General features: G+C 40.6%; 3 protein-coding genes across 3 annotated transcripts; 1 reads left to right on the top strand and 2 right to left on the bottom strand.

The window, feature by feature from the left end:
* Nucleotides 1–128: 128 nt before the first annotated feature.
* anxa11b (annexin A11b) lies at nucleotides 129–7,273 on the bottom strand. Its single transcript, XM_083994620.1, has 15 exons — nucleotides 7,165–7,273; nucleotides 4,230–4,614; nucleotides 4,106–4,143; nucleotides 3,763–3,909; nucleotides 3,555–3,642; nucleotides 3,331–3,425; nucleotides 3,098–3,211; nucleotides 2,824–2,914; nucleotides 2,292–2,371; nucleotides 2,112–2,168; nucleotides 1,919–2,012; nucleotides 1,693–1,788; nucleotides 1,156–1,214; nucleotides 961–1,083; nucleotides 129–864 (listed from the first exon to the last, which is right to left on the bottom strand). Exons 2-15 carry the CDS (start codon nucleotides 4,603–4,605, stop codon nucleotides 805–807), a joined length of 1,518 nt encoding a protein of 505 aa, XP_083850746.1. The 5' UTR covers nucleotides 4,606–4,614; nucleotides 7,165–7,273; the 3' UTR covers nucleotides 129–804.
* A 1,696-nt stretch (nucleotides 7,274–8,969) lies between these two features.
* Nucleotides 8,970–22,274, top strand: LOC311002575 (zinc finger CCHC domain-containing protein 24-like). Its single transcript, XM_083993979.1, has 4 exons — nucleotides 8,970–9,387; nucleotides 10,722–10,922; nucleotides 20,903–21,067; nucleotides 21,174–22,274. The coding sequence occupies exons 1-4, from the start codon at nucleotides 9,175–9,177 to the stop codon at nucleotides 21,285–21,287; spliced, it is 693 nt and encodes a 230-aa protein (XP_083850105.1). The 5' UTR covers nucleotides 8,970–9,174; the 3' UTR covers nucleotides 21,288–22,274.
* A 680-nt stretch (nucleotides 22,275–22,954) lies between these two features.
* ppifb (peptidylprolyl isomerase Fb) lies at nucleotides 22,955–26,680 on the bottom strand. Its single transcript, XM_083993962.1, has 6 exons — nucleotides 26,450–26,680; nucleotides 26,221–26,251; nucleotides 25,407–25,495; nucleotides 25,227–25,323; nucleotides 24,401–24,476; nucleotides 22,955–23,402 (listed from the first exon to the last, which is right to left on the bottom strand). Exons 1-6 carry the CDS (start codon nucleotides 26,600–26,602, stop codon nucleotides 23,267–23,269), a joined length of 582 nt encoding a protein of 193 aa, XP_083850088.1. The 5' UTR covers nucleotides 26,603–26,680; the 3' UTR covers nucleotides 22,955–23,266.
* Nucleotides 26,681–27,609: the final 929 nt, after the last annotated feature.

Raw genomic sequence — 27,609 nt, forward strand, 5'->3', positions numbered from 1 at the left:
GCAAAGCAGTACAGCTTTGTGAAGCTAATATAAAGAATATACTACTACTAAGAGCTCATTTGCATAGACTTTCAAGCAGAAGTAAAACTCGGGTTAGTTGGTGCAGATGCTTGGAGATGGAGGAGACGCCCCTTCACAGGCATTTATTTTTTTACATTCAAATATTACCTGGAATTAATTAGAGACCAGATAAACACGCATAAAATGCCCTGTTCTGCATGAGTTCCAGTTATATAGAAATTTGCACATAATTGAAATGTTTGGCAGTGAGGTACATTTTGTCACAGTAATAGTGAAATAGCATATTTATAATGTAGCCTACTGTGTGAAATGATTCCTCATTATGTTCTTCATATAAGTCTGTCTCTTTTTATTGCGCAGATTTAGTTCTTCTTATGTATTCATGAAAATTAGGACAGAATCGGTCTTTAAGTTGAACAGTTTCTTGGACTACTCTATACAAAAGTCATCGAAGTAATATCATTTTTTTCTAATCAAATACGAAATCTTCAGGCACGATTTTTTGCTTTAGGCCTCCACCTCTAATCCAAAACGATAAGCCATCTAGTGCATCTTTAAAAATCCTCATATTAATATATATATATATATTTATACTATATGTACTACTTGGCAATCGTACAGTAGCAAAACATATCATGTCACTGAAGAGAATATAAAACTAACATTGATTTACTGTTGTTATAGGCAAACTAACATTTACTGCATGCATTGGAGGTGATATAAGGTCCTGTAACTTTGTTTCAGTGTGAACATATATATGCTGCGATCTTTCTTCTTTCCTTTTCAGTCACTGCCCCCGCACAGCTTCATCAGTAGCTTCTTGTAATCCCCAGAGGTGTCACCCTGGGAATCACAATAATATCATATAATTTCATATAAAGATAGAAACAATAAGTCTATGAGTATAATTGTCATAACAACGTGATTGGCTGGACTTACCGAGATGTGAGTGTACAGAGACTTTCCGTACTTCTTCAAATACTCCTGTCTGATGTCCAACATGTCAACCTCAGAGCGGGTAACCATGATACGGATCAGGGTCCTGTCCTTGGTCCCTGCACCCTGCGAATACATCACAAATAATTTGAGCAGGAAATGAACAAAAATAAATGTGATGATTAAAAACAGACGTACCGCCATGGCCTTATGGAGCCTCTCTGCAAAGTAGGCAGGGGTGTTCTTAATGCATTTCACTGGAAAACAGGAAGAGATATATTGATGTTAGTCACCGCAAATGAAGGAGTGTTGTATAAACCTGCAAGATCAGACCGATGCTCCAACTGATAAATGAAAAGACAAAGGTAGAGGGATTGCATGAAAACCTCATTGCTTGAGGTTGACATCATTAGTCACCAATTAAAGTATCAAAATCTAATGGAGAACACTCAACAGAATCTCAAGTTATTAATATTAACATTCAGTGGATTGTGCAACCTTCAGTTTTCCTATCCTTCTTTTTGCTTTTGATCAATCAACAAGTACTAAAAACGGTATATGGGTCAAACAGCAGCCTGTTTGCATCAGAAAGATATTTTTAGTCTTTCCATGAAAAGCATTGCAACTCAGCCTTGCAATGACTTCAAGGTATATTTAAGGCTTCAACATGTTTTAAGAAAGCCACTTCAGTTTGGCTGCGGTCTGGGGGAAAAAAACAGTGCCCAAGGAACATACCCACAGCCACCATGCCATCCTCAACATTGCCAGACATTTCCCTGCAGATACTCTTCTCAATGTCTCTCCCGCACATCTGCTGGTACTCGTGGAAGACTAATGAAGACAAGAATAGCATACAAGATAGTTTCAATCATAATATTTGAAAACACGTATGAGCATGTGCACCAAAAGGTCAACACATGTAGCTCTGACAGTGGAAAAACAAAGGACTGAAATAACACACCTGCTCGGAGGTGAGGCTTGCTGCGAGCACACAGGATAGCATTAAACTGAGACTCATCAGTTCCCACTTTATTTTCTCCAGCAGCATAGAGTTTCTGTTGTGCACACAAACACATACACATTTTATAAAAAGGAACATGATCAGGCTTGTTAATTACTGGCCAAGATTGTTACAACCAGCTTTAAACCAGTACCTGAGCATCCTGTTTGGCCAGAGCGATGTCAACAGTCTCCCTTTCATCACGATTTCCCTAAATGGAATAAGAAACCAAGTGTTCAACACTACGCACGTACTCATTACGTGGGCGGAGTATAATGAATGGCATGAAAGCTTTCATGATTTATGAATCAGATAGACAACGTGCCGTACTTACCTGACAGAGGGAAACAAGGAGTCTGCGAAAGTGACCAGAGGTGTCACTGCTGATGGCGTCCTCCAAGCTTTTCCCATACTCTGTAAGGAAGGTGTGGCCATTGTTGAGTCAAATGTACTCATTTGCATGACATTTTCATATTGTTTGATATCACTTCTTACAATCTATTATCAAGATCAAATGAAAGGACTGGCACACTGTCTGAATGAAAACATTGTTATCTAAAGCATCAGTTACTACTATCAATAATTACAAACAGTAAGTAGTAGTAGACGGTAACTAAGTATTTATCAGTTCATAATATATAAAATACTGTTTTTATTAGTCAGCAATGGCCTATATTTTTTTATTTTAATAATTACAGCTGCAAAGTCTCACAACACAACAGATATAATGAAAATGTGCAGCCTATGTGTGATCAAAGATCTTTTCTGAAGTTGTTTGTGTTTTGACTATTTGCATGTGTTTACTTGAGTTGCTGTGTATTGAGCTCTCAGGGCCACCGTACATAAATGTCAATGTCTGAACTCACCAGCTTTGTAGATTTGGGTGATTTGACAAATCTCTGCATTGGAGCGTGATGAGAGAATCTCAATCAGACAAGCTTCATCCGTTCCTGCACCCTGAAAAAATACTTAGAAGGCTTAGTGACGGATTCAAAGACACACCTCCTTCACAAAGTGAATTATTATGAGTCCTGCGCAATTGTGGGGCATTCACTTGGAGATTTTTTCACTCTTATTTTCCTATTGCACTACAAAACCACAATTGAAGCATCTGCTGAGACAATAACTAAAGTTTCCAACCTTTATAGCTTCTCTCATTTCAGCTGCGTCAAAGTACGCAGGGTTCATTAACATGGCAAGAACCAGTTTCTCAAAGTTTCCAGTGAGCTCAGACTTCAGATCGTGGAATAAATCCTAAGAGGGAAAGTTACAAAACAGACAAAAACATGAGACTGAGGTCATATAGAGGCCAGGAAAAGTCACTTCAACTGTAAAGAAGTCAAACAAAACAAAATAAACATTTGAAAAGATACCTTTCCATAAGTGGTTTTGTAGCCAGCCACCATTGGCACCCTCTGCTTGTTGGAACGACTTCCCAGAAGTTCAGTTATGGCGTTTTCATCAGTGCCTATTTAAGATAATTTAAGAATCAGTTTAGAGTATACCATAACCAGTGATGAGCCAATCATTTTCATTCATTCATTTTAAATGGCAATGTATCTAATGGGCTTAGTACACTCAAACACCATTAACGCACCGAAACCCTTCATAGCCTTCCGAAGAACTTCAACATCCCTTAGTGGATCGGCCCCTGGGAAGTCTTTAATGGAGCCCCTGAACCCTTTCTATAAATTAAAAGAACATGAACAATAAAACATTAGAAGATAAAATATCACAGACGATGACAAATGTGGTTTCAGTTGCATGCATATTGGAATATAGTTGCAGGAAGAGATGCATCTTACAGATTTGGGAGGTGCCTGAGGGTTGGAGGGAACACCACTGCCATATGCAGGCATTGAGGGGTTAGTAGGTGCGGGGCCACCAGGGTGACTTGGCATGTGTTGGCCCGGGGCAGGACCTCCTGAGTATCCCTGCGGAGCTCCTCCTGGCTGCAGACAGACAGACAGAGGAAATCTGTAAGTACTAAGTACGTGGTGACAAATTTCATATGGAGCAAGCAAGGTTCAAGTAGGGCTGGTGAAGATAAGATGATTTAAGCAAACAAGAGATTTAGCTTAAGCCACTCCATATGTTATTAGTGACGTGGTCCTGCAGTTGCAAAGCGTGAGATAAGGAACTACGTACTGCGCCATAACCGCCTGGTGCTGCACCCCAGCCTCCACCTGAAAGGTACATAGATATAATATTCGTAATGCAATTCATTTTAACAAGTCCTGACAACATCATTGACATGTTGCAGCAGCTTCACCTGATGGAGGCATGGAAGGATAACCTCCTGCTCCAGGCTGTTGTGGGTATCCTCCTGCCTGAGGAGGGAAGCCACCGGCTGGGGCGGGGTAGCCACCAGCTGGGGCGGGGTAGCCACCTGCCTGGGGAGGGTAGCCCCCCGCTGCTGGAGGGTAACCGCCAGCTTGGGGTGGGTATCCACCTGCCTGTGGGGGGTAGCCTCCTGCTTGGGGTGGGTAGCCTCCTGCCTGTGGGGGGTAGCCTCCTGCTTGGGGTGGGTAGCCCCCTGCTGCGGGTGGGTAGCCACCTGCTTGGGGTGGGTAGCCCCCTGCTGCTGGTGGGTAGCCAGCCTGTGGTGGGTAGCCGCCGGACTGAGGGGGGTATCCTGGGTAACTCATTGTAAGAACCTGGGGGTTACATGAAGTTATAGCTTGTTAGTACGCTTTATATTTGAGGTCTATCTTGTGGCACACTGCAAAAACTCTTATATCTTACCAAGAATGTTTGTCTTATTTCTAGTCAAAATGTCATTTCTAGTCAAAACAAATCTCATTATACTTCAAATAAGACTAGTCACATGAAAAGTAGCTTGTTTTTAGACACTTTTTACTTATTTCAATCATATTTTCAATTGAAATAAGTAGAAAAATCTGATAGTGGAGCAACTTTTTCTTCCTTATTACAAGCACAAAAAACTTGCTTGACTGGCAGATTTTTCTACTTATTGCAAGTGAAAATGTGTTTGAAACAAGTGAAAATGATCTAAAAACAAGTTAATTTTTAGGTGATGAGTCTTATTTTAAGTGGACAGAGATTAGTTTTGACTAGAAATGAGACATTTTGACAAGAAATAAGACAAATATTCTTGGAAAGATTTTCAGTTTTTGCAGTGCACCTGTTGCCCACATGACTTTTTGAGGATTTTTGTTGACATATTAGGTTTAATGTAATTCTTGATCCCGTGTGCTTAAAACCCTAACCATTTCCAGTGATCCAACAACTGTTGAGGTGGAGTTTGCTGGGCTGAGTGTTGATGGCAAAACATTGGACCAGCAACTGCCATGTTTACCATGACTATTGTTTCTTTCACACTTCCCCTTTGTCTATTTCACTATATGGTTTTTCACTCATGGCGAAACTCAAACAGGAACATGCACGAGGCAATTTCAGTTCTTGGCTTAGCTTGTAGTCCTAGTTCCTATACTACATATAGGTAGCCTACTACAAACTTGTGTGCATTAGCCACAAGTTTCATTTCTACTGTGAAACAAAAATAAAAACACTGAATCAGGGACAATCCAATCTCAGCAAACGGGTCAACAACAGCTCTTTAGACACACAAAAATGACTGCATGTAATTGGTATGGAATGTTTAAACAATGTTCTATATATAACACAACTTGATATCGGGCCCCCTGCACCCACAACCCTGTACCCATCATATGGTGTCATCTTCATAAATAGGCCAACTCTTGAATGAAACAAAAACAACCTATCAACTTTAAATGGCATCTGAGAACAAGAAGTGAAAATGTTCAATCACACTGTTAACCACGTTTTTCTCTCAGAATTTGTCCTCCTTCCACTTTCTCAAAATCACCAAAGAGAACACTGCATGATGCAAATTGGTGAGTGTAACAAATTAAACATGCACAAGAAGTCAATATATTTGTTTTTAACATCTGAGTGACACCTTCAGGTTGCATCAATCTGTTGTTGCATGTATAATGCATATACATTTTTACAAATAGTCACACTAATTGGCTTATCGTGCCTTACAGTCAAAGGGGATTCATGGGTTTATAGAAAAAGACTATGGAAAATAAATCTGATTTCTTTTGAGCAATTGGGTTTAGTTTTAAGAGTTTAGAGATAACTTTTCTGACCTCAAATACACACACTTGGCTCATTTTAACAGGCTCTCAAACACTGTGCCAAAGGTGACCGTATAGAAGGGCGTATCATGGTGACATTTCCTTGCTGCTTCCCCGTTTTTTTCTTGGTATCCGAAGAACCAGTGAGGCTTTTAGGGGTTATCGGAAAAAACAATGTTTTCCCACAATACCACAACATTGCAACACAAACAAGAGATAACTATAAGTGATACAGTTGTGATACGTTTACATCTATCATATCTCTTTGCAGAAAGTAGTAGTTTGTAAACTGGGTTAGTCAGTGTTTAGCCTATAAGCGACTTAAATCTCAGGTGGGCTTAAGTGTCACAGCCTAGGTGTCTTGATTTCTAACGCAAACCACCACTACAAAATCTTGTTCTTTTGTTGTTGGCTACTGTCGCTTAACTGTTGTCTGACTTTTACACTAAGATGGCAGTTGCACGCTATAGCGCGAGTATCTTTCCATAGCCTACACAACCCCCCCTGCTTAGATTTTTTTTTTTACGAGTTTACGGGAATGCAATCCTACAGCGGGCCTGCGATTTTTCAACTCGCCGACTAGCTATGAAGCTAATATTTTACCACTCTAGCAACATCTCTACAGAAATAAAGCCCATGAACCATGAAGCAGAGTGCGACACTGTCTCTAACATCTTTTGATGTTGACGCGCTTGTCCTGACTGACCCCTAGTCCCCGTCCCTTAACGTTACATAACACTCTCAGACGAAGTTACTGTGTATCATTTAGCATCCTGTTCAAACGCACACCGCGGGGAAGATTAGAGCTTAGTAATAGTAAAGTAAAGTAACAGTAATAGTAGTCTATTGTGTTTAAAGTGTTTAAAATGACGCAAGTCTTGCATTTGCTGCTGGTGAGATAAGCTGGATACCGTTAAACAGCTTGTTTGTTCCATTTGGGCGAGGCTAGTTTCCAATTTACCACTGAACTACTCTGATAAACCATATTGTCGCGTGAAACAACGCGACAGTGACTAATATCGCTCTGGTAATTATAAAACAAGACAGATTGAGAGATTTAATGACGGTTTAAAAGCAACTTACTTGACGGACGGTGTGTTAAATCCAGGAAGAGACGGTTAGAGTGAGCAGCCAGGAGGTGGGTGGGTCCTCAGCATTATTGTTTCCGCCCTATAGGCTATAGTAACCTTTGCTCGGTTACTCATAGTAGTCATGGGAGAAGGTGGTGTTGACTCAGCGCTGGTATATGGTGTTCCCTCTCACAGGAGACACTGGGAAACCTGTCCTCAATTCAACGCGTTTGTTGACATGGTTATATAACCCGAGGTGGAATAATAGGCTATAACATTGTAAAAATGCACCACTGCAAGTAGGCTCAAAGTCCTGCTAAAGGTAATGCAGTAGGCTATGCAGCTAAATGTAGGCTAATGAAAGTATCAAAAGTAAAAGTAGCCTGGCCTACTTCTTTCATTGAGAAAAGTGGCTAAATAAATAAATAAATAGCCTACTAATAGTCTATGGACAAACCAAGGTTTAAGTCGCATAACTGTTTGCTTTGTTTGCTTGTTTGTTTGATGTTTTTTCCTGTCATGACCCTATAAACTGCATTTCTATAAAACCTTCTAAGAAGTTTGAAGGTTGAAATCTCCATAACAACTCATGACAAAATACCAAAACCACCCACTGCTTTTTTTTGGGAGGTCACAAGCTAAAAACGTTTAGGAACATTAGCAATTTGTAGCCTATGCTATTTAAAAAAAAATCTGATGCCCTTTATGTAAAAAAATAAAAAAATATTTATCTGAAAAGTAAAGTTTTCAAATTAACAAAACACAAAGAAACATAAAGTCTAAAATATGCTTGAGGAACATAGGCCTACTTTAGTACTGAGTTAGTAGTTACAGTCACTAAAAACACAATTTATTCAGTTTCATGTCTTAAACCTACATACTCTTGAGAGTTAACCATCACTTTTAATAGGAAAAAAAATAGTATGCTCTATACAAAATATGCGTAAAATGCTGGATTCAAGATATGTCCTATTCTTCAAAGTCCATCGTTGTAGTGACTGTCAGCCCCCGAGACGATAATGGTGAAGCAGGAAGAAGAGTTTCCGTATCAGATAAACCGACAGCTGAATCTACATACTACAGCCATCACCAGACCACAATGTGTGGTATTTCACACACGTTAACTTGATACATACAGCTTGATAATTATACCGCATCACTGAGATACTACACGCAGTATCAACATTAAACACTAGATGGCAGCACTTTACTTGTGATGGAGAGCTATACTACCATTGCTGGCCAAATGCAATCTGTTGGCCTTCAAGTGAAATCAGTTCATCCTACATAACCTTATGGTCAGTAAAGGCATTCCCAGTAACCCCTCATTGTCAGTCTAACTGAACACCATAAAAAACTAAATGTATTGTATTGAAGTGAATTATGCAAGTTTAGTCTAAACCTCTCCACAACACACAAAACAACACTCTAGCCTGTTAGTTGTCATTCGCTGTGGCAGCAGACAGCCTAAAATAATTACAAAAGACTGAACTGCGACATAATATTCTAACAAACAGGCCATCTAAGAAGGGAATGACCTAGATAGATAAAGCTTTTAAAGAAAATTCTGTTATTTCTTAAAACGAAATCTCATTCAAAAAGACTTAAATCTTACAATATAAGAACACAGTGTACTTTTCACTTTTATTTCCATCATTATAACACATTGTACTTGACAATGCAGGATACAGTGGTTCCACATGTGTAGGGGAGGTAAGCAGAAAGATGCAAGCTCATGTTGGACCTCCTCCTGTTCGCGGTGACGCAACTGGCCGGAGCTGCTCCAAGCTCCAAACTGGCATTCAGGCTTTGGCGCTTCATGCTTCCACTGCGCCCTCCCTCAGAGACCGCTGTCCCGTTACTGGGGTCCTCCAGGGCTCCCCGGGCTAGAACACAAGGATCACACCCATCCATCCAGCCAGCCAGCCAACCAGCCAGCCGCGGAGCAGGAGTTGGAGGGGGGGATGACTGAGAAAACTCGGGTAGTAATCCAGAAAATCCGGAGCTGTCCCCCAACAACAATATGATGTCTGCTATAGAGACCGGTGCCGCTGTGTACCAACCTGCGCAGCTGCTCAACTGGGTCTATATGTCTTTGCAAGACACCCAAAGCAGCGCTTTTGATGCGTTCAAAGCCGATTCGGACACTTCTCTTCAGGACATGAACAACCCCAAGCGCAGCGCAGCTGATCTGAGCTCCAACTATCTTAACAACTTCTTCCATCTGAGGAGTGAGGTAGAATTCATGTGATGTTACGCTGTCCTGTAGTTCAGACTAACGCTTTGCATGGAAGTTTGCAACATTCATGTTTTGTTGAAATGTACACCGATTTCTCTCTTTATTTAGTTGCATATAAAAAGAAAAATCTCTCTCCTTGGGTGTCAGTGAATGTCATACCCACATATTTCACTCCAGGTTATTTTTGTAGCCCATACAGTAAACCTCACCTGCATGCCTTCATTGGGTTGCACTGTGGTGAGTGGGTAGATTATGAATATGTGTTTTGTACCCTGGTATAGTGCCTGAGTGTGTTCAGACTGTTCTGGTGTCAGTGTGCAGCTGGTGGAGGAATGGCAGGTTGAGAAAGACCTCTCACAAGGTTTTAAAAATGTGAGGGTTCACCCTGGCTGGCCTCTGCTTGGTAGGAGATATATGCAGCCTCCCTTCAGCGGGCCTTGGTGTTGCTTAATTTAATACTGACCCCCTCAAGAAAAGTAGGACAATGGAAATAGAGCATGAAAAGTGTGTTTTTTGTTTATACACTGGCCTCAAAATTCACTACTTTGACTAAGAAAAACAAGATTTCACTTTAAAAATGAATCAGTTCCAAGAATGTAGCGTTTTGAAGCCTCATTCAGAGCATTGAACACTGCAATGGAGCTACAAGTGTATCTGATCACAATTCAGTTTCTGTGATGCCTCCAGAGTAAACAGCCAGTGTCTACAGCCTGTTCTTCATGTTTGCCCTGCGGTGCCATAGCACCCATCTCCTCCAGAGACACAATGATGCTGATTGTGTTGTGCCAATAGGACCAGTTGGGAGAATGCATGACAAAGGCATTTTGTTCTGACGAGGAAATGGACACTATTGGTGCACAGAGTAAATGCAGTAAAAGGCAGCACATCTGCAGAAATGAAATAATGTCGGCTACTGTCGGGGAGAGGAACAAGGGTGATGGACTGACCTGCCGGCTGAAATGCTCTTTCATCCTAGAGTTGCAACAATGTTCTTCTGTGTCACTGTGAAATGAGAGATACTTTTGTGTAGAGCAAAATATATGCCCAGTAATGGTTGAATAGATTTACAGAAAATGAATCGACAACAATTCCGATCATCTTGAGGAGAAAAACAACACCACCATCACACCACTCTCTCTTTGGTTGAACAGGACCACCTATTTGTTGACATTTAACACTACATATCAACAGATCAATAACAAGAATTAATGAAAATAATTGTTGGCTACAGCCAGGTTTTAGTATATTCTGGTATCTCCGGTATGTTTAGACCTTTACATCCACATGGTTCCATTGCCAGCAATTCATCATCTTTGTTTTTTCTCTGATAGGCCTTGAACAACAACTTCTACAAAAGCTCCTCGCCTTATGGGTCCCTCAACAATATCGTGGACGGCCTGAGCTCTCTAGCGGACCATTTCTCAGACCTCTCCCTGTCCCCTGAGTCACGCAAACCCAGCAAAAGACCGCCGCCCAACTACCTGTGCCACCTTTGCTTCAACAAAGGACACTACATCAAAGACTGCCCTCAGGTGAGTCGGTCAGGGATGCTGTACCTCAGTCAGGTGCAGATCCACAGTGGAGGCTGACACAGCTGTGCAGTGTGTGGGCCACATGAGATGCCTGTCAAATTCATCATGTTTTAAAGAGTATATAAAAGTGTTCTCTGAAAGAGAGGAATTCATAAAGTCAATTTAGTGACACATTTAATCTGATTTTTATCTAAATCTTGTATCAAATCCACATGTTTTACGACAGATGTAGGCACATCACACACTTTTTTCCCCCTTTTTTTAAATTCAGTGGTACTAAAACTATAAATTCCAAGTCAGAATATTATGTTTGTATTCTCTTCTCAGGGTGAAATAGATTCCTCAGCACATATTTGAGTTAGATGTACCACTGCAGGTTGGTAATGAGCAGCAGATGCCAGATTGGATCTCGGAGCTGGCCTTAATGAAAGATGATAGGTTTCTCTGTGGAACTAGGCACGACCTCTACTCCAAACACGAGAGAAATATGACCACTGCTTTATGTGCAGCTGCAGTCCGCCATTGATCATGTTCAGAGGGAAATGCCTGACATTTGTTAGGTGTAATGGAAATAATCAAATTGCTAATGAACAGGGAGTGTCCAAGAATGCAACAAAAAAAAAAAAGTTCAAAAAGGTGTTAAATGTTCACTGGTCAATTAGGGAAAAAAAACTCTATCGAGTGCAATTACTTCCTTTTGTAAAATAGAGGGCTGACGGATCACTTTCTCAATCGAAGCCTTTTCCAGAAGCAGCAGTTTTATGAACATCTCAGCAGAAGCAATTAGAGCAAAAGATCAATTAATTGGCTACAAGAGATTTTACATTTTTGACATGTGCTGACTTTTTGCTGTGTGAGCTCAAAATCACTATTAAACATTTTGAGAGCTATTATTTTCTTGCTGAAATTCTTGCTGAAATTTATATTAGACTATTGATACTACTTCCCGTATTAAACTGGAATCAGAGGTTAGCTTAAAGGGATATTTCAACATTTTGGCAAATTCGCCAATTGCCATAATCCCTATAGTCTTAGGAGTAGGTTCATTACCTTTAATTGTCGGTGCAAGCTATTTGGTTGATTGGTGGGGCAAAGACATGATCAAACTCATTAAATACACAATGCAACAACTGCAAAACGCTCTCATGGACAAGTTACAGAGACATACTTGTTTTCGAGGCAAATGCGTAGCCAAACTAAATCCTGCTGCTCGGCAGAGTGACTTCAAAAGCTGAAGTAGTTTTAGAGTATTTGCTTCATGTGTTGTAATGTTACATAATTATGGTATACATTATTATAGGGTTACAACAAGTCCACAAAGTGTTTTGGAGTTGTTGGATTGTGTATTTAGTTTGATGAGGGAAACATGGAAATACCGTGCGCCTCCGTTGCGTTAGCTGAGCAGCTTGTGTCTCTGCCCCGCAGATCTAAAAAGAGCTTGCACCGACAATTAAAGGTAACGAACCTACTCCTATAGGGATTATGGCAATAGGCAAATTTGCCAAAATGTTGAAATATCCCTTTAACTTAACATATAGACTGAGAATAGCTGGCTCTGTCCAAAAGTAGGCTACATAACCTGTAATAATTTCATTGTTGATTTCACATATGTCATTCTACGCAATGAGAGGTAGCTAACATTTTAATTTAGGAACTCTTTAGGCAGAGTTGGTCTGAAATTTTGCGTCCTCTGATAGAGCCAGGCTGCCTGTTTCCAACCTGTTTTCACTCCTTATGCTAAGTTAAGATAACTGCCTGCTGGCTTTAGCTAGCCTACATATTTGCTGAGTGGTATCAATTTTCTCATCAAACTCACAGCAAGAAAGCAAATAACCATCTCCTCTCTCAAAGCTCGTCACCCCGATCCCTACTAAAACAGAGGAGACCGGTGCAGCTGAGCAGTGAACAAAAGTAGTGGAGCAATGCGAGGAATGCAGAGAAAATCATTTGCAGTGAGCTTATAGCTCTTAACTTTTTCACATCTGCGCACACCTGGCAATCACTGCGAGAAGCGGGCGTGACTGTCAGTTCATCAGCCCCAGAAGTGTAGTCCCCCCCCTCCCAAATTTGAACGAAAAAGCTCTCAACCCACTAAATGTACAACCCACACACATTATCAGTTATTCCTAGGTTGAGCTGCTCAGCCTGGGACAGAAACATCCTTTTGCATAGCATTTTGCTTTCAGATGAAAAATGGAGGGGCATAAATCAGAGCAAAGAAAAACGACTTGTTTTAAAGCTGTTTTATGGACTTGATATAAAACATCTTATTAGCAGCAGTGACTTTCTTTGGACCACTTGTTGCATTCTTCCATAGCTGATCGGTTTGTTGTGGAGAGGATGTGTGGACAGGAATCAAAGAATGTCTCGGCTCAGTAAGATGAGAGAAGAAGCAGCACACAGGAAGTGGGTCTGTGGGGGCTTTAACAGCCTTTCTCTGGGTTGAATGGGGCCCATGTCAACTCTTAAAGTCAGCTTCTTTGATAAAGAATCATGTGGCACCTCAGTGGTGATGAAAAGGGAAAAGGGCCAGACCATGCATTTGGGCTGCAGTCCGTCTTAAAGATATAAGATACCTATATCCATGCTGTGCTCGGCATGTCACTGGTAAACATCCTGTTGACAGCATAGTTGAGAATTGGATTACTTGCTCCACCAGGAGGTTAAGACGTCAAAGGATTACGCAGAGATATTTACGATTCTTCTTCGCAGCCACGCCCCTGAAAATGTTAAGAAATCTGGAAACCATTTCTGCTGCCTGGCTCTCTCGCCGCCCTTGCTCTGCCTAAGAAAGATGATGTCAGATTTTATCATGTGTTGCTAATATTTCAGACCCAAAGCAATGATTACGGAGCTGTCGTCATGACAAAAGGCCTCTTCAGTTGAAGCCGAGCTGAATGTTCTTCTGAAGCTGCAGCTAATGAACAAACTGCTTTTTGTTCTTGTTGGCTGGAATCTGAGGCATTTTTAGCTCTAGACAACTGAAATACACACTTTTGATGTGTTACTGTGTGTTGAGCCGCAGTAAAAGGACTATATTTCAAACTTGCTATTAAATCAGTGTGTCAAGATCGAAGTACCCAATCCTGTGCACCAGTTTGATGTAAAAATGTAAAGAGCTACATTTAATTCCATCCAAGTTTAACAGCTTTTATCCTTTAGAGTCACAATGTTGTGATTACACCTTTGCCAATTAAGAAGCTGGACCCGGTTACAGTAAAGAGAATACACAAGTGACAGTGTGCTGACAGTAAATGGGTGTATGGTGGGAAGGGCCTGGGCTAAATAAGGAGAGCATTGTTTCTCCAGAGGAGCCGTGGAACCAGAGGTCAGGAAGTCAGGCTGTATTGTTCGCTCAGCTCTGCTTGGCTGCGTCTCTCTCTGTCCGTCTGTCTGCATGTGTGAAGAAGCAGCTCTCGGACACTCATTTAAAGGGCCAGTGAGCAACTGTCCAGATACGTCTATGGAAACAGTGGGTAGCACAGGAAATGGGTGTATGTCTTTACAGTTACAGTTTAATCATGTTTGAATGGAGGGGGGAAAGTCTGCTTTGATAATTACTCTGGACAGTGGAACTTTTGATAGTTGCAAGGCTTTCAGGGGAATTTCTTTATTTAGTCTTTGAAGTCTGAAACATGGATATTTTTAGTCCTAAGCTGCTTATGTTCAAACCAGCATTTCATCGCATGGTTCGCATGTCTTTAACTGTCTAGTGACTGTTTGATTAGCTTTAGAGGTGCTGGTTGGCAGATTTTGTTTGATTTGTCCAGAACCAGGCTAGCTGTTTCCCTGCATTTTTAGTCTTTGTGCTAAGCTAAGCTACGCCACGAAAGGGATATCAATCTTCTCACCTTAATCTAAGCAAGAAAGTGAATAAATGCATTGGAACTGTACAAAATGTAAAAACGAGGAGAAAAAAAAGGAAAAAAGAAAACATTATTAAAATGATTCAGGTTAAACCACAGTCTAACACCATAATATGTCAATTCACTAATACAATAAGTAAATTCTTGTTTTCGAAGCTCGTAGAAGGAATGGGTTAACATTTTGGGGAAAAAACTATTGACAGGACTTGATCAGCAACGGGAAGACTCTTAAATCTATCACCATGAAGAAAAATACATAACTGAACAGCTTGACTGAATAAATGACAAGCAAAAAGTACTCAAGGTTGTTGGCATGGAGGAACTTTGTGAGCACAAACCAGTTTCCAATAAAATCCCAGTCACAGCCCATGATATGAGCAAACTGTGAAATTCTGTTTTTCAGTCAATGCCACAGAATTGTATATATTAAGTTTGATAAGTGTTTTTACTGATGCTTGATCTCATTGTCTAAATGGTGTAATGGGACGACATCTCAGCTCAAATACAGATAATGTTATTATCAGTGTTGTTTTAGGCCCAAATATTGTATTTCAGCTTCAGGTGGGACGATACAGTTCACAGCCGTGTAACTGGCGAATCTCTAGAAACACTTTCTGATTGCTGCAGCTTTGTTCCTTTTGTTCTCACTGCTGATAAATGTCTTATCTGTCTTCAGTTTTGCTGTCTGTTGCTTTTGGCTGCATCATCTGCCAGGGAGGATGAGCAAGATAGAGGAAACCCTGGAATGTGGGGTAGAGCGACTCCCACTGATGAGCAGTGGCTGTCATCTGCTCAGAGCTAATGAACATAAGAAAAAAATGCTGAAGAGTTCGGTCTTTGTGCAGTGGCATGTTTTCAAGAGCGAATTTGATCATAAGAGACAGTTTTTTCAGTTTGAAGGACATAAGGGAAGGAAAGGGAAATGAGCTTTAATGTGTTTCCCTTTCTCTGGCTTTAAATAATATCCTTTATTATTGACTTTGGAAACTGCAACTGACAAACAGTATCATCTTAGCCATTTACTATCTGTCCTGGAGTTTTCTATTTGGAAATTGAGTTCCCCCTGTTCTTATGAATCTGATTATCATGATGATTTATTTTTCTCTAAGAACTTCTTTATGTTTTGTGTCAGTGGTATATCCATTGTGCCATTCCCAAATGTTCATTGAAGCTGTTTTTACCATTGTACCACTATTTTAACAATACCAAATTATGGGATTTGGGGGCACTATTATTAGAAGTGAGCTACATTTCTGAAAGAATGATACCAGATTTTAGGGTTTCTAGTAATAATATATAATAATATAATGATAACAACATGGTGCGGTCACAGTGAGAGTGATTAAAGGCACCAAATTAGGAGTTTCATAAATTCTGGAATAAAAAGCATGGGACTAAATTTGTGGATTTGAGGTTGTAGTATCCCAGATGTAGATTTACACTGGGGTTTATGTCAAGCATTATAGGAACTATTACATTTGTTTGAGTTTGCATGTTCTTATTTTCACATATTGCTAGTAAGTTGTCATTACTGGTTAGAGGTAAGGGCAGGTTGCTTAGGTTAAGATGAGGGGAAGCACAAATCATCTCCTGCACCTCAATCCTCCTTTACTGTTTTCCAGTCATCCAGCAGATGCCGTCAGTATTTACCTGACTTACTCACCTGCTCACCAGTTCCTCATTCCCCAGTCACCACCTCAGTAACTGTACACGTCATTTCCACCTGCGTCCTGCCATATTGTCTGCGTTGTTTACCTCTCAGACCTTTTCCTGTTGCTCCTCTTTGCTCCTGTGTTTTCACTTACTGACAGGCAGCTTTTTTGACATGCTAAAAAAGTCCAGCAATTTTGACTGTATTGTCTGATATATCACTTTCACTTTTCATTTAAAGTCATTTAACTGCACCTGCCTGCTTGAGTCATCTGTCTACGCTTTGTATCTGAACCGCGACATGAGAGGCGTGAAGGTAGACGGCACATTCATTAATAGATGTAGACTGCTGTTGGCTGCTGTAAACCAATGACAGACATATTGGGCTGCCTCTGCAAAATCTGACTGTAGGATCTTGTGTTTTCCTCGTTAGACTTTGACAGCAGTGAGATAAACAATATGATTAGATCACTGAGACAGTGCAAAACTGCAGCAAATACTGGACATGACAATGAGATTAAACTCACTGTTGGCTTGTTAGTGACCCCCTGGGAGCCTGAGAATCACTTTGACAGAGCGACCGGCCGTGCCAAGGTTTACTCCCCACGCAGGAGTCGGAGGATTTCTTTGCTTTCTTGAATCTCGCTCAGCCTTGTTTTTGAAATGAAGTTGGGAATATTTTTCTGTTTCGTCTCTTGTTTGTCTGCCAGCCCGCCTGCCCCTGTCATTCACTCGCTGTGAAACGTAAAGCCGGTTTACAGCTGCGTATGTCATCAGCTTGACCACAGCCATGAGTGGAAGTCAGTCAGACTCGGTGTATTGGTAGATAATACAGCACAGCACTGTGTGTGAAATAGATGCTAAGAAGCAGAACGTCTGTGAATTTGTGCCTGTGTGTAACTGCTGGTTTGATGGCTCAGTGTACTGTTTGATTGAAGACTGAAAAACTGGAGAGCCTTGGAGTTAAGTACAAAACCAACCATCTGCTCTTTGGCCTCTAATTGTTTGTATCTAATCACGTAGTACGTTTCACAGGGAGGAAAAGGAAAAAGTTAATCCATTCAGTATTTCAAATGTGCCAGGTTTACATTAAGTCTTCGTGGAGGGATTACAGCTTCATGCTGTTAAAAGGAATCATTTGATATCTGGATGTTTCTATAAGTGGAGCATTTGGCCCTGATAAATTCTGGAAAAGAGGAAGCACCATTGTGTAAAACAGGACATAAGTTTGCTTCCATTGGCCAGGGAGCGTCTCATATCTTGTTTCCTTGAATCCTAGCTCTGGGGGGGGTGGGGGGTGCTGGAGCTGCTAGAGAAGCTTCTAGTGATTTAACATTAAATACATTAAAGGAATGCTTAACAATGGCATATCAGTAGCAGCCAGTAAAAGAAAATTACATAATTAATACTTTTCAATCACACTAAAATTGTTCTTTGCCTCTTTAAAAATGTGAACAGACAGATAGCTTGAGATGATCTGACTTCACTGATGTTTCTGATTGTCTGCATCACATTTGAGGCTCATCATTAGTGACAGTAATATCTGCCACATTACATTAAAGACAGCCTTCAGAGTCTCTAAACTTTAAAGGCATCAATGCCATAGTCATGAATCATGATGCAGGACAACAAGGGTTCGACATCTTCATATAGCTTGCCTCTCAAAAGCCAAAGACCTTACAATCACCTCACAATGATAGAAAACAGACAGCCGCAGTAAACCCTCACATTTGAGAAGTTGGAAGCAGTGAAAGTTTGCATGATAAATGATGTGAGCAAATGATAGACTACTGTCTCCAGTGAAACTCATCACTTCACATTTCTTTGGAATTGTCTTCCACGCGCACGTCTAGCCGTTCCAATGATTTCTTTCTTTTTTAAGGACATCGGAAAGTCATCCAGTTGTTGTTCTAAACCCTGCTGGAGGTAATTGATTTCACAAGATAGTGAAATGTATCTCTTAAGTTGACACAGGAGTTTTTACGACATAGGAGACCCCGTTGCAGTGGATTTGAGTCCAGGCATTAACGTGTTGTTTTGCTTTGGTAACAGCTGGGTTTCTCCCCTGACGCTGTGGGGGTCTGATACAAATTAAACCCAGCGAGGGGGAGAAAGAGAGAGGGAGAGAGGGAACGTGGTGGGTTTGTTAGTGTGGAGTAATTGACCACATGGTATCCTATAGGCTTGGTGTTGCTGTGTTCTCCAGGATGAACGTCTCATGGGGGCATGGAAGTGGGGGAGAGAGAGAGAGGAGAAGGGTGGGGGTGGGGAGGAGGCGGGGTGGGGTGAGGATTTGGAGTCGTCCATTGTTTATCCTGATGGATTCCAGATGATGGCAGAAGGAGGCAGCCAACCTCCTGGGCCTCTCTCACCAGGCTTCAAGGATCTGGGCCAAGCTTATCTGCTACAGCCTTAAAATCTGGGTTTACATCGCTCAGCGCGCTCTGGGGCTGATTTAAGTTACACAATTTAAATGATGGCTCTTGGCGGGGGTGTGTTGTAATGCACGTAATAAACGAATAAAAACTATTTATCATGAAAACAAAACTGTTCCCCCACACATGGTTTCGGGCTGGAGATCTTCGATCAAATACGAAGAATCTCTTTCAGGAGAAAATTGGATGTTTGTGTCAATTTGAATGTTTTGCTGAATGACGGAGAAAAAAGGGCAAAAAAAAAAGAAAAAGAGAAATGTCAACAAAACAACTTTTGTCCAAGTCCAAAACAACATGTCTTCATGTTTTATCCATGCTCTTGGCATAGCTCTATGGATGGCAAGGCCTTTCTGTCAGTTGATCCACCAACTTGGTCCACATTGAAATACTTTAACAATTACAGGATGGACTGACATATGAGTGGGGTATATGGCTGTGTAGGGATGAATTCTAATCTCTTATTTGGTAATTCTTCGACTTTTTCTCATCATTGTGATGCTGCAATGAGTTTCAAATTTGCGGTATAGACTGAGATCTGTGGTTTTTTTTTTTAAAGTGCATCGTCAAATAAAAGTGCTCTTACTTGTTGTGCCATGCATGCAAGTGGCTCAATGATGGGTTTGCACATTTTTCTGCCATCGCTCAAACTTTCCTATTCGCTGTAAAGATCTTCGTCTGTCGGTCATCACCTTCACATCTTTGATGGGACCGGTGGAAACGCCGGAGTGCACAGTGCCCTTTGCTGCCCCGCGGGCTCCAGACTTTAGGTAGAGTTTGTTTTGCTTGTTCTGCAGAGTGAAAGCTGTTTCCTCCCTCAGGAAGGTGATGCTCCATCCACTCTCCCTGTAGGCGCTTGAGAAAGAGGACCGCCATCAAAAGTGACCTCCCACAGTGCCTCATGGTGGCTAAATGATGCAAACACAGGCCTCAAAACGTCTCACAGTGGTTTTAACAGTTAGAGACTTTCAAGATGTTTTTTTTAAACAGATGTAGCCCTGGAAATGAATATAATGATCTGTTGTTGAAGTTTTGAACCTGACATATGTTCCTGCTGTGAAATCAAAACAAGATTTGATGTGAACTCATCTGGTGGTGTGGGCTCGGTCTTAATTTTGACTTGCCCTACTTTTTCAGCTGAGGTGCTTTTAATTTAAACCAGTCTTGTCGAGATGATTTCTTTGTGATGGGTTTTGGATTTTGTCATGTTATACAAGTGCAGAGTTCATCTGGGTTTTATTTCCTCCCTGCTAAGATCTTTGTGTCCTGATTGGTGGGCCGGGGCCAGCTGGGAGGGATGACTGAGAGCCTAAGGTATTTGTCCTATAGCAGAGAGGCCTCTCCCATTGGTCCCCCCACAAGCCGGGGCCTCCTTTATGGTCTCTTGGGAACACAGCTGGAGGGAAGGAGTTCATTTTTAATGGGAAAGCAGAGACTGCTTCTTTTCTGTCGAACAAATAAATTACACTGAAAAATTACAATACATTTCACTTTCCACGGAATAAACCATTTAAGCATTAGATCATTTCTACTTGCTTCTATGGTGCAAAGGGCTTTCTTAATTTCTGCACCATCCCTCTACACCTATAGATAAGATAAGAAAGGCTCCTTTGAGATCTGTGGAATCGCTCTTCCGGGATTGTAAAAATTAATCAAGCATCAAAGCAAATGACCTGTTTTCTAACTTGTGTCAACAGAAACCATAAATAATCGTTTCATTCCTGAGACACAACTTACTCCATAAACTCGACTCTCTTTCGACCACCAACAGGGCTGCTATCACTTCCTGTTCTAATCACGCAGAGCTTTGAATTGGCTGCCGTCCAAAGAAACCACGTACGTAGGGTCAGCCGGTCTCCAGTTGAAGGTGTTGAGAGGCAAAGGCCAGAATGTTTGGAAAGCTGCTGAGGTTCACACTGTTGAGAAAGTGTGTCATTTTAAAGCATTTGAGTAGTAAGTGAAACTAAAAGTGGGCTGCACATGATGTCAATGATGTAAAAAGACGTTTCTCTGCTTACACGTTTCTGTTCAGGCTCGACCCAAAGGTGAAGGCCTGACCCCGTATCAGGGAAAGAAGAGGTGTTTCGGTGAATATAAATGCCCTAAATGCAAGAGGAAGTGGATGAGTGGGAACTCCTGGGCCAACATGGGACAAGAATGTATCAAGTGCCACATCAATGTTTACCCTCATAAGCAGGTAACAGTACAGCCGAGGTTTTAATTATTAACACATGAGTAAATGAAACTATTACATAAACCAATCCTCCCTTTCTGTGTGTTTATTTTTTTTCCTGCTGTTGCAGCGACCTCTGGAGAAGCCAGACGGGTTGGATGTGTCGGACCAGAGCAAGGAGCATCCGCAGCACCTCTGTGAAAAGTGCAAAGTCCTCGGCTACTACTGCCGCCGTGTGCAATAACACACCCAGCTTGACTTCCTTCATTTCATCGAAAAGGGACAGTTATATTTTAATGACTAAAAAAAAAAAAAAACACACACACACACACACATGGTAATAAACTCTATGGTGATAATATTCTCTGACGCTGTGACTCTCAGTGTAAGAGGCTCATTCTGGAGGTAATTTTCTACACCCTCTCTCAGTGGAGACGAGTACGTTGCATTTGCTGGGTGCTGGCGAGTTGCTCAGTTATCATTCTGTGAATAGTCATTTGAAGTGTTAACTATGAACCAAGAATCTTACCAACTGTGAATTAAGAAACTTTAGCTCTGTGTCTGTCTTCACTCGTGTCGGAAAACATAATTCACAAGTGAGGTTCTCAGATGAAGATTCTCTTTTACATGTTTGTATATTCCAGAAATAACTTAAAATGATGTTGTCTGTATAAAATATGCAACAAGTCTTTACTAAGAGGGATATGCAGTATTAATGTGTATCTGCATTATTGTCTGTATTATCAGTACTGGAGGGTACATAATTTTTTGAATATATTTTTAAGCCATTACTGTTTTGTTGATTAGTACACTTTGTGAAGGAATATATTAGCCAACTAACATTTATTCTTTATATACTATATATGTGCCTACAATTACTTGTGGAAACAGCTTTTTAAGTAGTTTGTTATTCCAAAAGTTGTAAACCAATGCAATATGGTAGAAATATCTTTATCCTGAAAAATACGAAATGCACCACCAAAGTGCTTTTTATGGGTAATAGGTTGTAATGTCTCTATGTAACATGAGACGAAAAAAAGAGGAGTAAAAATGTGAATGTACCAAAGATCAGGAGGGATAAAGTGGAGGGTATGTGCATGTTGTTTCAGAGGGTTTATGTATTTCAATGCAATTGTTAATGATAAATAATGCTATGGAAAAGAAAAACCTGAGAATTTTTAACTGTTTAAAGATGTGTGATACGCCATTTAATGTGCCTTAGACCGAGTAACCCATGAGATGGAGCTCTTGATCTCTTACAATGTTTTTGTATTAAAATGCATTTATGCGTGTTACATACTGTGTTGTTTTTTCTACTGCTCTGCACAAATTGGTTTTGTCAAAAGATGCACATAAAATGAATGGGGGGGCTGAGGATGATCAACGTCTCTTCAACATGAACTAATCCAGATGTTGAACATTTTTATCTCCACAGAAGAAAAAAAAAAAAAAAAAAAACTTGCATCTGGAAAAATGTACTAATCCGATTTGGCTTCATCACCTTCTCATATATACAGTACCACCACTGACGGAACCTAAAGCACACCGATACAAATTGACCCCCAAAAGGAGCCTTTGCCTGCACGGAAGCAATTAGACCTGACATCGCAGACCTTAATTCTTCTGGACAGACCTCTGCAGAATAAATACTTAACAGGGATAAGATCATTAGTCAACTGAAGCTGATGAGGAAAGCAGAAGGTGAGGGGGGAAAATGACAAAACAATGAACTCACTCCACAGCTGGTGATAAAAAAAAACCCTTCACCTCTACCCAATAAATGGGCACACCTTCGAGTCAAACAGCTTCATTTCAGCCAGTTGTTGACGTGCACAACTTCTCCTTTGGGGAAGTTTATTCAAGTTCATGTAGCATAAAAACAGATGGCAAGAATAAGCACACAAATTTAGAAAAAAACTGACTTTTATTTGTTGCAAATAAATGCCCCTTTCTCCAATGTTAACAAGTTAATCTGTTTCAAGTACAAGAATCCATAATACTTCACATTTTGTATCACGACACAGTTAAGTGCGTTAGTTGCAGAATTTAAGTACCACTTCAAAAAAAAAAAAGAAAAGCTGATCCTGATTCTGATATTATCTATTGCCAGCAGAGAGAAAGCACTCTGTGCCATGACTGAAGAAAGAGCTTCTTTCACTCAGACGCTCACATTGAAATTACAGCAGGAGATGAGACGAGGACCGTGTCCACTGCTCATGGAGTCTACTTGAGCTCTCCACAGTCTGTGATAGTGATCCTCTTGGAGGTTCGCCCAGACCGTGAACCGAAAGTCTCCACTTTCTTGACCACGTCCAGTCCCTCCTTCACGCTGCCAAAGACAACATGCCTGCCATCCAGCCTGAATGAAGAAAGACGACGTTTATTATCACCGCCCGGGACAGTGAGACGATCCGCGATGCGCCCAACAGGGTCTCGCTTGCGGCTTTTTTGTTGGGTGATGCCACCATTCCTCCAGTCGCTGTGCTATTTTAGGCCTTTTGCAAATCTTCACGTGTCTGTTCTCTAATTCCAAAACATAAGAATTCACTGCTCCCACCAAGAATGTTGTACTCAAGAGGGGTGAAGGGGGAACAGCACTTTAACAAATACTGAACATGTTAGAAAAAATATAAAATAACAAAAGCAGCACATTTTTAAGTCTGGGTGGTACATCAACTGCATGAGCACCCTGGGACAGATTAATATTTTGCTGTATTACATGTTATTTTCTCGTGTGAGTGAGTGTTCAACTGAGGAGCCTTCGACACACCACAGTCATTTGCTGATAAACCTGGGCTGTAAAACCTCTGGCAGTGGATTTCTCTTTGGATTCCTGTTAAGCTGCCATACATCCCACGCTACTGTTGAAATAGGTAAACAGACATCAGCACTAAAACCTAAAATATATGAAAACTGCATTAGAGTGGGTATTATCTTTTTTCCATGTGGTCAGAGACCGACAGTTTTAATGTTAGCAGCGTCCGAGCTCTACACTGCCACCACAGCAGGTTATTTATCAACTTTCAACACGTTTTTTTTTTTTTAGATTTGCATAATTACAAGTTATGTCATGTTTCAAATTTCCATAGACAACAGAAACTGTCACAACCTTCACTTTGAAGACAGCGTGTTGAACTGTTGAGATGAGATTGTGTATATTGTATTGAGTATCAATGAGTCCGTTTTTTTAAGTTATGTCATCACAAATGTTCTGCAGTTTCCCCATTACCAAGAATAACTTTGTATGGGTATCTCTGAAGCCCAGCTAGAAACAGACTTTCATAAAGTCAAAGAAATGCGTATATATAACGGTGTTACACTTGTGTCAACCTCTGTAATGTGTTTGTCAGTACGTACCATTCTGTTTTAGCGGTGCAGATGAAGAACTGGGATCCGTTGGTGTTGGGTCCAGCATTGGCCATGGACAGGATCCCTGCAATGTCACAAATTCAGATTCAGTTTGATCAAAACAACAAATCGTAAATGCAGAACATGTTTTCACCTAGGCTTTTCAGAATTAAGCGGAGATTCAAAGATGTATACAACAGGTTAATAAGGATCAATTATAAAAAAAAAAGTTAATTCAAATGTTGTGGCCAATGTATCATTGTGAAACACACAAACTTCATCACAGCCATGTTATTTAAAAACTAGTTGCCCAACGCTGCCACCTGGTGGTGAAAGGAATGAGGAAACTCATGACATTGAGGAACAGGATGTAACAGATTTAAATCTGTTTAAAAAGAAGAAACAACAATATAATGACGAGGAACTGAGGTGTTAAAATCAAAACTTTAAAGAAATTCTTGGTATTTCTAGTGCTGCCATATTTCTATGTTACACATTCCTTCCTTGTCTGCCATGGTTTTATTTTTGGCTCAGTGTTCACCAGCCTGGTTTCAAGCTTCACTGTGAAGAGGAACACGTTTTCATGTGCTATGTATGATGCACTTACACTGTCCTGTGATATCACACTGATATCACACTGTACTGTACATATTAAATATAATTATACTGTGTAGCTCAGCGTCGCTTTGTCCAGTTCTTTAAGTCCCAGGGCTACTTTAACTTGTTTGGGTAAATAACAAGTAGACTTGGCTTGAATCAATGTATCGTCTGAAATGATCGTGTCACAGTCTGGTTGCAAAGAATTCCCTTAAAAGTTTGGATGAAGAATAATTACCAGCTCCAACGTGCTTCAGCTTGAAGTTCTCATCGGGGAACTTCCATCCATAGATCGACTTCCCTCCAGTCCCATTGTGGTTTGTGAAGTCGCCACCCTGAAAAGCACAAAAGCACATCGCTGTAATTACACTGCTGGACAATTAAAGGCCACAAGGGAGAGAGAAATGGAGAAGCCTACCTGGCACATGAACTGAGGGATCACTCTGTGGAAAGTTGATCCCTTGTAACCAAAACCATGTTCCCCAGTGCACAGGGCCCTGAAGTTTTCTGTGAAAGAGAGATGGTGTCAATAAACACAGGGGAGGAAAAAAAACACTGATACTTTTATTTACAGCCAATTCGCTTTTAACAGATCCAGATCCCTTTTTTTTATGGGCATCCAACCACACATCACCACTCTCAGTACTGAAAGTTATCACTCAGCGTGGTTTCGTATTTTAGGTCAAACCAAAACACAGGCATTGCATCAGCACCAATAATCATCTGTCTGGCATCAAACATGTAATTAAATGTTAAATGTGGATTTTCTGATATTAAGATGAATCCATTCTTCCCTCTGTCAGCACTTCCTGATCCATGAGCTGCAGCCACAGAACATCTCCACCCCCTTTGACAAAGGGCAGGTTACCATGTAGTGACTTGCCCAAACTTTTGCACATGCTAATTATTGGATTTTTTTTTACCATTACACAGCTCAATGACAAGAAAACAGTCTAATAACATTTTTAAATTCACACCAGGTTGGGCATTTACTTGAAAAACTAAAAACATGAGTACTTTGGTCAAACCTTTGGATGCAGCTGTGTGACATTAAGAATGACCTTAAGATGACAGCAGCTGCTTCTGCTTGAATGACCAGCATTGTTCAATCTGATTTTTTGCATTAGTTTTTAACCATAGGAGATCAATGTCACTTATAATGTGACTGTCAGCCGTTGTATGTCGTCAGCTGAGGTTTGATATGAATGAAATGTTTATAAACTGTCGCTTACCTGCGGTTTTTGGCACAACTTCAGCGTTGAGCTGCAAAAGAAAAATGAATTCGCCTGAGGTCAATTTGATGTGAACAGGTTGTTCCCTAGTAAAACTTAACACTGCAACGATAACTGAAAGGACACCAAGGCTAGTTTTTTGGGTGCAAGCAAAAATTAACACACTGGAAGTAAAATAAAAAAAAAAAAGTAAACAAAAAAAAAAAAATTGTAGTTCGGTTCCGCTCACCTCAAATGTCACTCTGCCCAGAGGCTCGTTGTCTGCAGCAATGTCAAAGTAAACAGTCGGGTTGAGATTAGCAGCCGCCGGGCCGCTGCTGCACAGACGAGCCGCGGTAAACGCCAGAGAACAAAACTTTATCCTGTTTGATAAAAGCAACATGTTTGCAAAGGTAATGTGGCTCAGCTGGTCCGCTGAGGTCGGCACGGCAAGGAGAGAGAAGTCACGCCGCTTTGAAAATGTGAGAAACAAGGAAGTGCGCCTTACGCAACCGGAAACACGTAAGTCTGAAATCTCGCGAGGTTTGACTTCTTGGTATTTTATTGTTTATTTTGTACAAAGTGTCTCTGTTTTGTACCAGTGTGTAGCACTGTTTCATGGTGACTCAGCACTGTTTACGAACAAAGGCAAGTTATATTATGTAACCTGTTAATCACAATGCACAAATTAATAAAAGTTAATATTTGTCAACATGTATCTGTCCCTTAGTAGGCCTACAACTTCTTCTTATTATTATTATTAGCCTATTATTTGTGTGTCACCTTAGGATATTTCCATATGTGGAACCTTTTGAGACAGTATGAATAGCATGATAGGAACCACTCATTTAGATTTGTTTGGATTATTGCATAAAGATGGTGATTGAAAACGTATATTGAAGTCATTTTGAAGATATTTTCAATCTCCATGTCCTAATGCCTCAATGGTTTTCATTCATGTTTTAATGTGAGTTGTTTATGAATGCAATCGAGTTCACGGAGGGAGTTCAGATTGAAAGCTAATTCTTTTCTAGGCTACTTAAAATGTTTTTTTCATGAGTGGCTGATGCTGGTGTCACTATAGTTCCAGTTAGTTGTAGTATGAAAAGCACAGAACATAGTATGATTCTAATTTCTGCTCCATCTATGTCTTATCTTTTATTTTCTAATTTCCTACACAACAGATTGCAAAGCAGCTGCTTAATGTAATTCCTAATACCAGGTTCCCAAACCTCATCCCCCCCTATTCTGTTGTGTTAATTAACATGGGCTCGTATCTTTTGCCACAAAAGGTCAAGATGACCTTAAGCTATGTTAATCAAAATGTGGATGAATATTCGATACCAAATAATTTGCACCTTCTGCTTGGATTACCAGCCCGTGGGAGTTCAGCAGGCCTAACACCAGACT

The sequence above is a fragment of the Trachurus trachurus genome, assembly GCF_905171665.1.
Source record: "Trachurus trachurus genome assembly, chromosome: 19".
NCBI lineage: Eukaryota > Metazoa > Chordata > Actinopteri > Carangiformes > Carangidae > Trachurus > Trachurus trachurus.

Coding starts and splice junctions, on each gene's coding strand:
- anxa11b (XM_083994620.1), bottom strand. CDS start 4,605: ATGAGTTACCCAGGATACCCCCCTCAGTCCGGCGGCTACCCACCACAG. Junction 3,212..3,330: donor ACAAAACCACTTATGGAAAG/GTATCTTTTCAA, acceptor TTTCCCTCTTAG/GATTTATTCCACGATCTGAA. Junction 2,915..3,097: donor AAATGAGAGAAGCTATAAAG/GTTGGAAACTTT, acceptor GTATTTTTTCAG/GGTGCAGGAACGGATGAAGC.
- LOC311002575 (XM_083993979.1), top strand. CDS start 9,175: ATGATGTCTGCTATAGAGACCGGTGCCGCTGTGTACCAACCTGCGCAG. Junction 9,388..10,721: donor TCTTCCATCTGAGGAGTGAG/GTAGAATTCATG, acceptor TTTCTCTGATAG/GCCTTGAACAACAACTTCTA. Junction 10,923..20,902: donor ACATCAAAGACTGCCCTCAG/GTGAGTCGGTCA, acceptor GTTTCTGTTCAG/GCTCGACCCAAAGGTGAAGG.
- ppifb (XM_083993962.1), bottom strand. CDS start 26,602: ATGTTGCTTTTATCAAACAGGATAAAGTTTTGTTCTCTGGCGTTTACC. Junction 24,477..25,226: donor GCTGAAGCACGTTGGAGCTG/GTAATTATTCTT, acceptor GTGACATTGCAG/GGATCCTGTCCATGGCCAAT. Junction 23,403..24,400: donor TGCACCGCTAAAACAGAATG/GTACGTACTGAC, acceptor TTCTTCATTCAG/GCTGGATGGCAGGCATGTTG.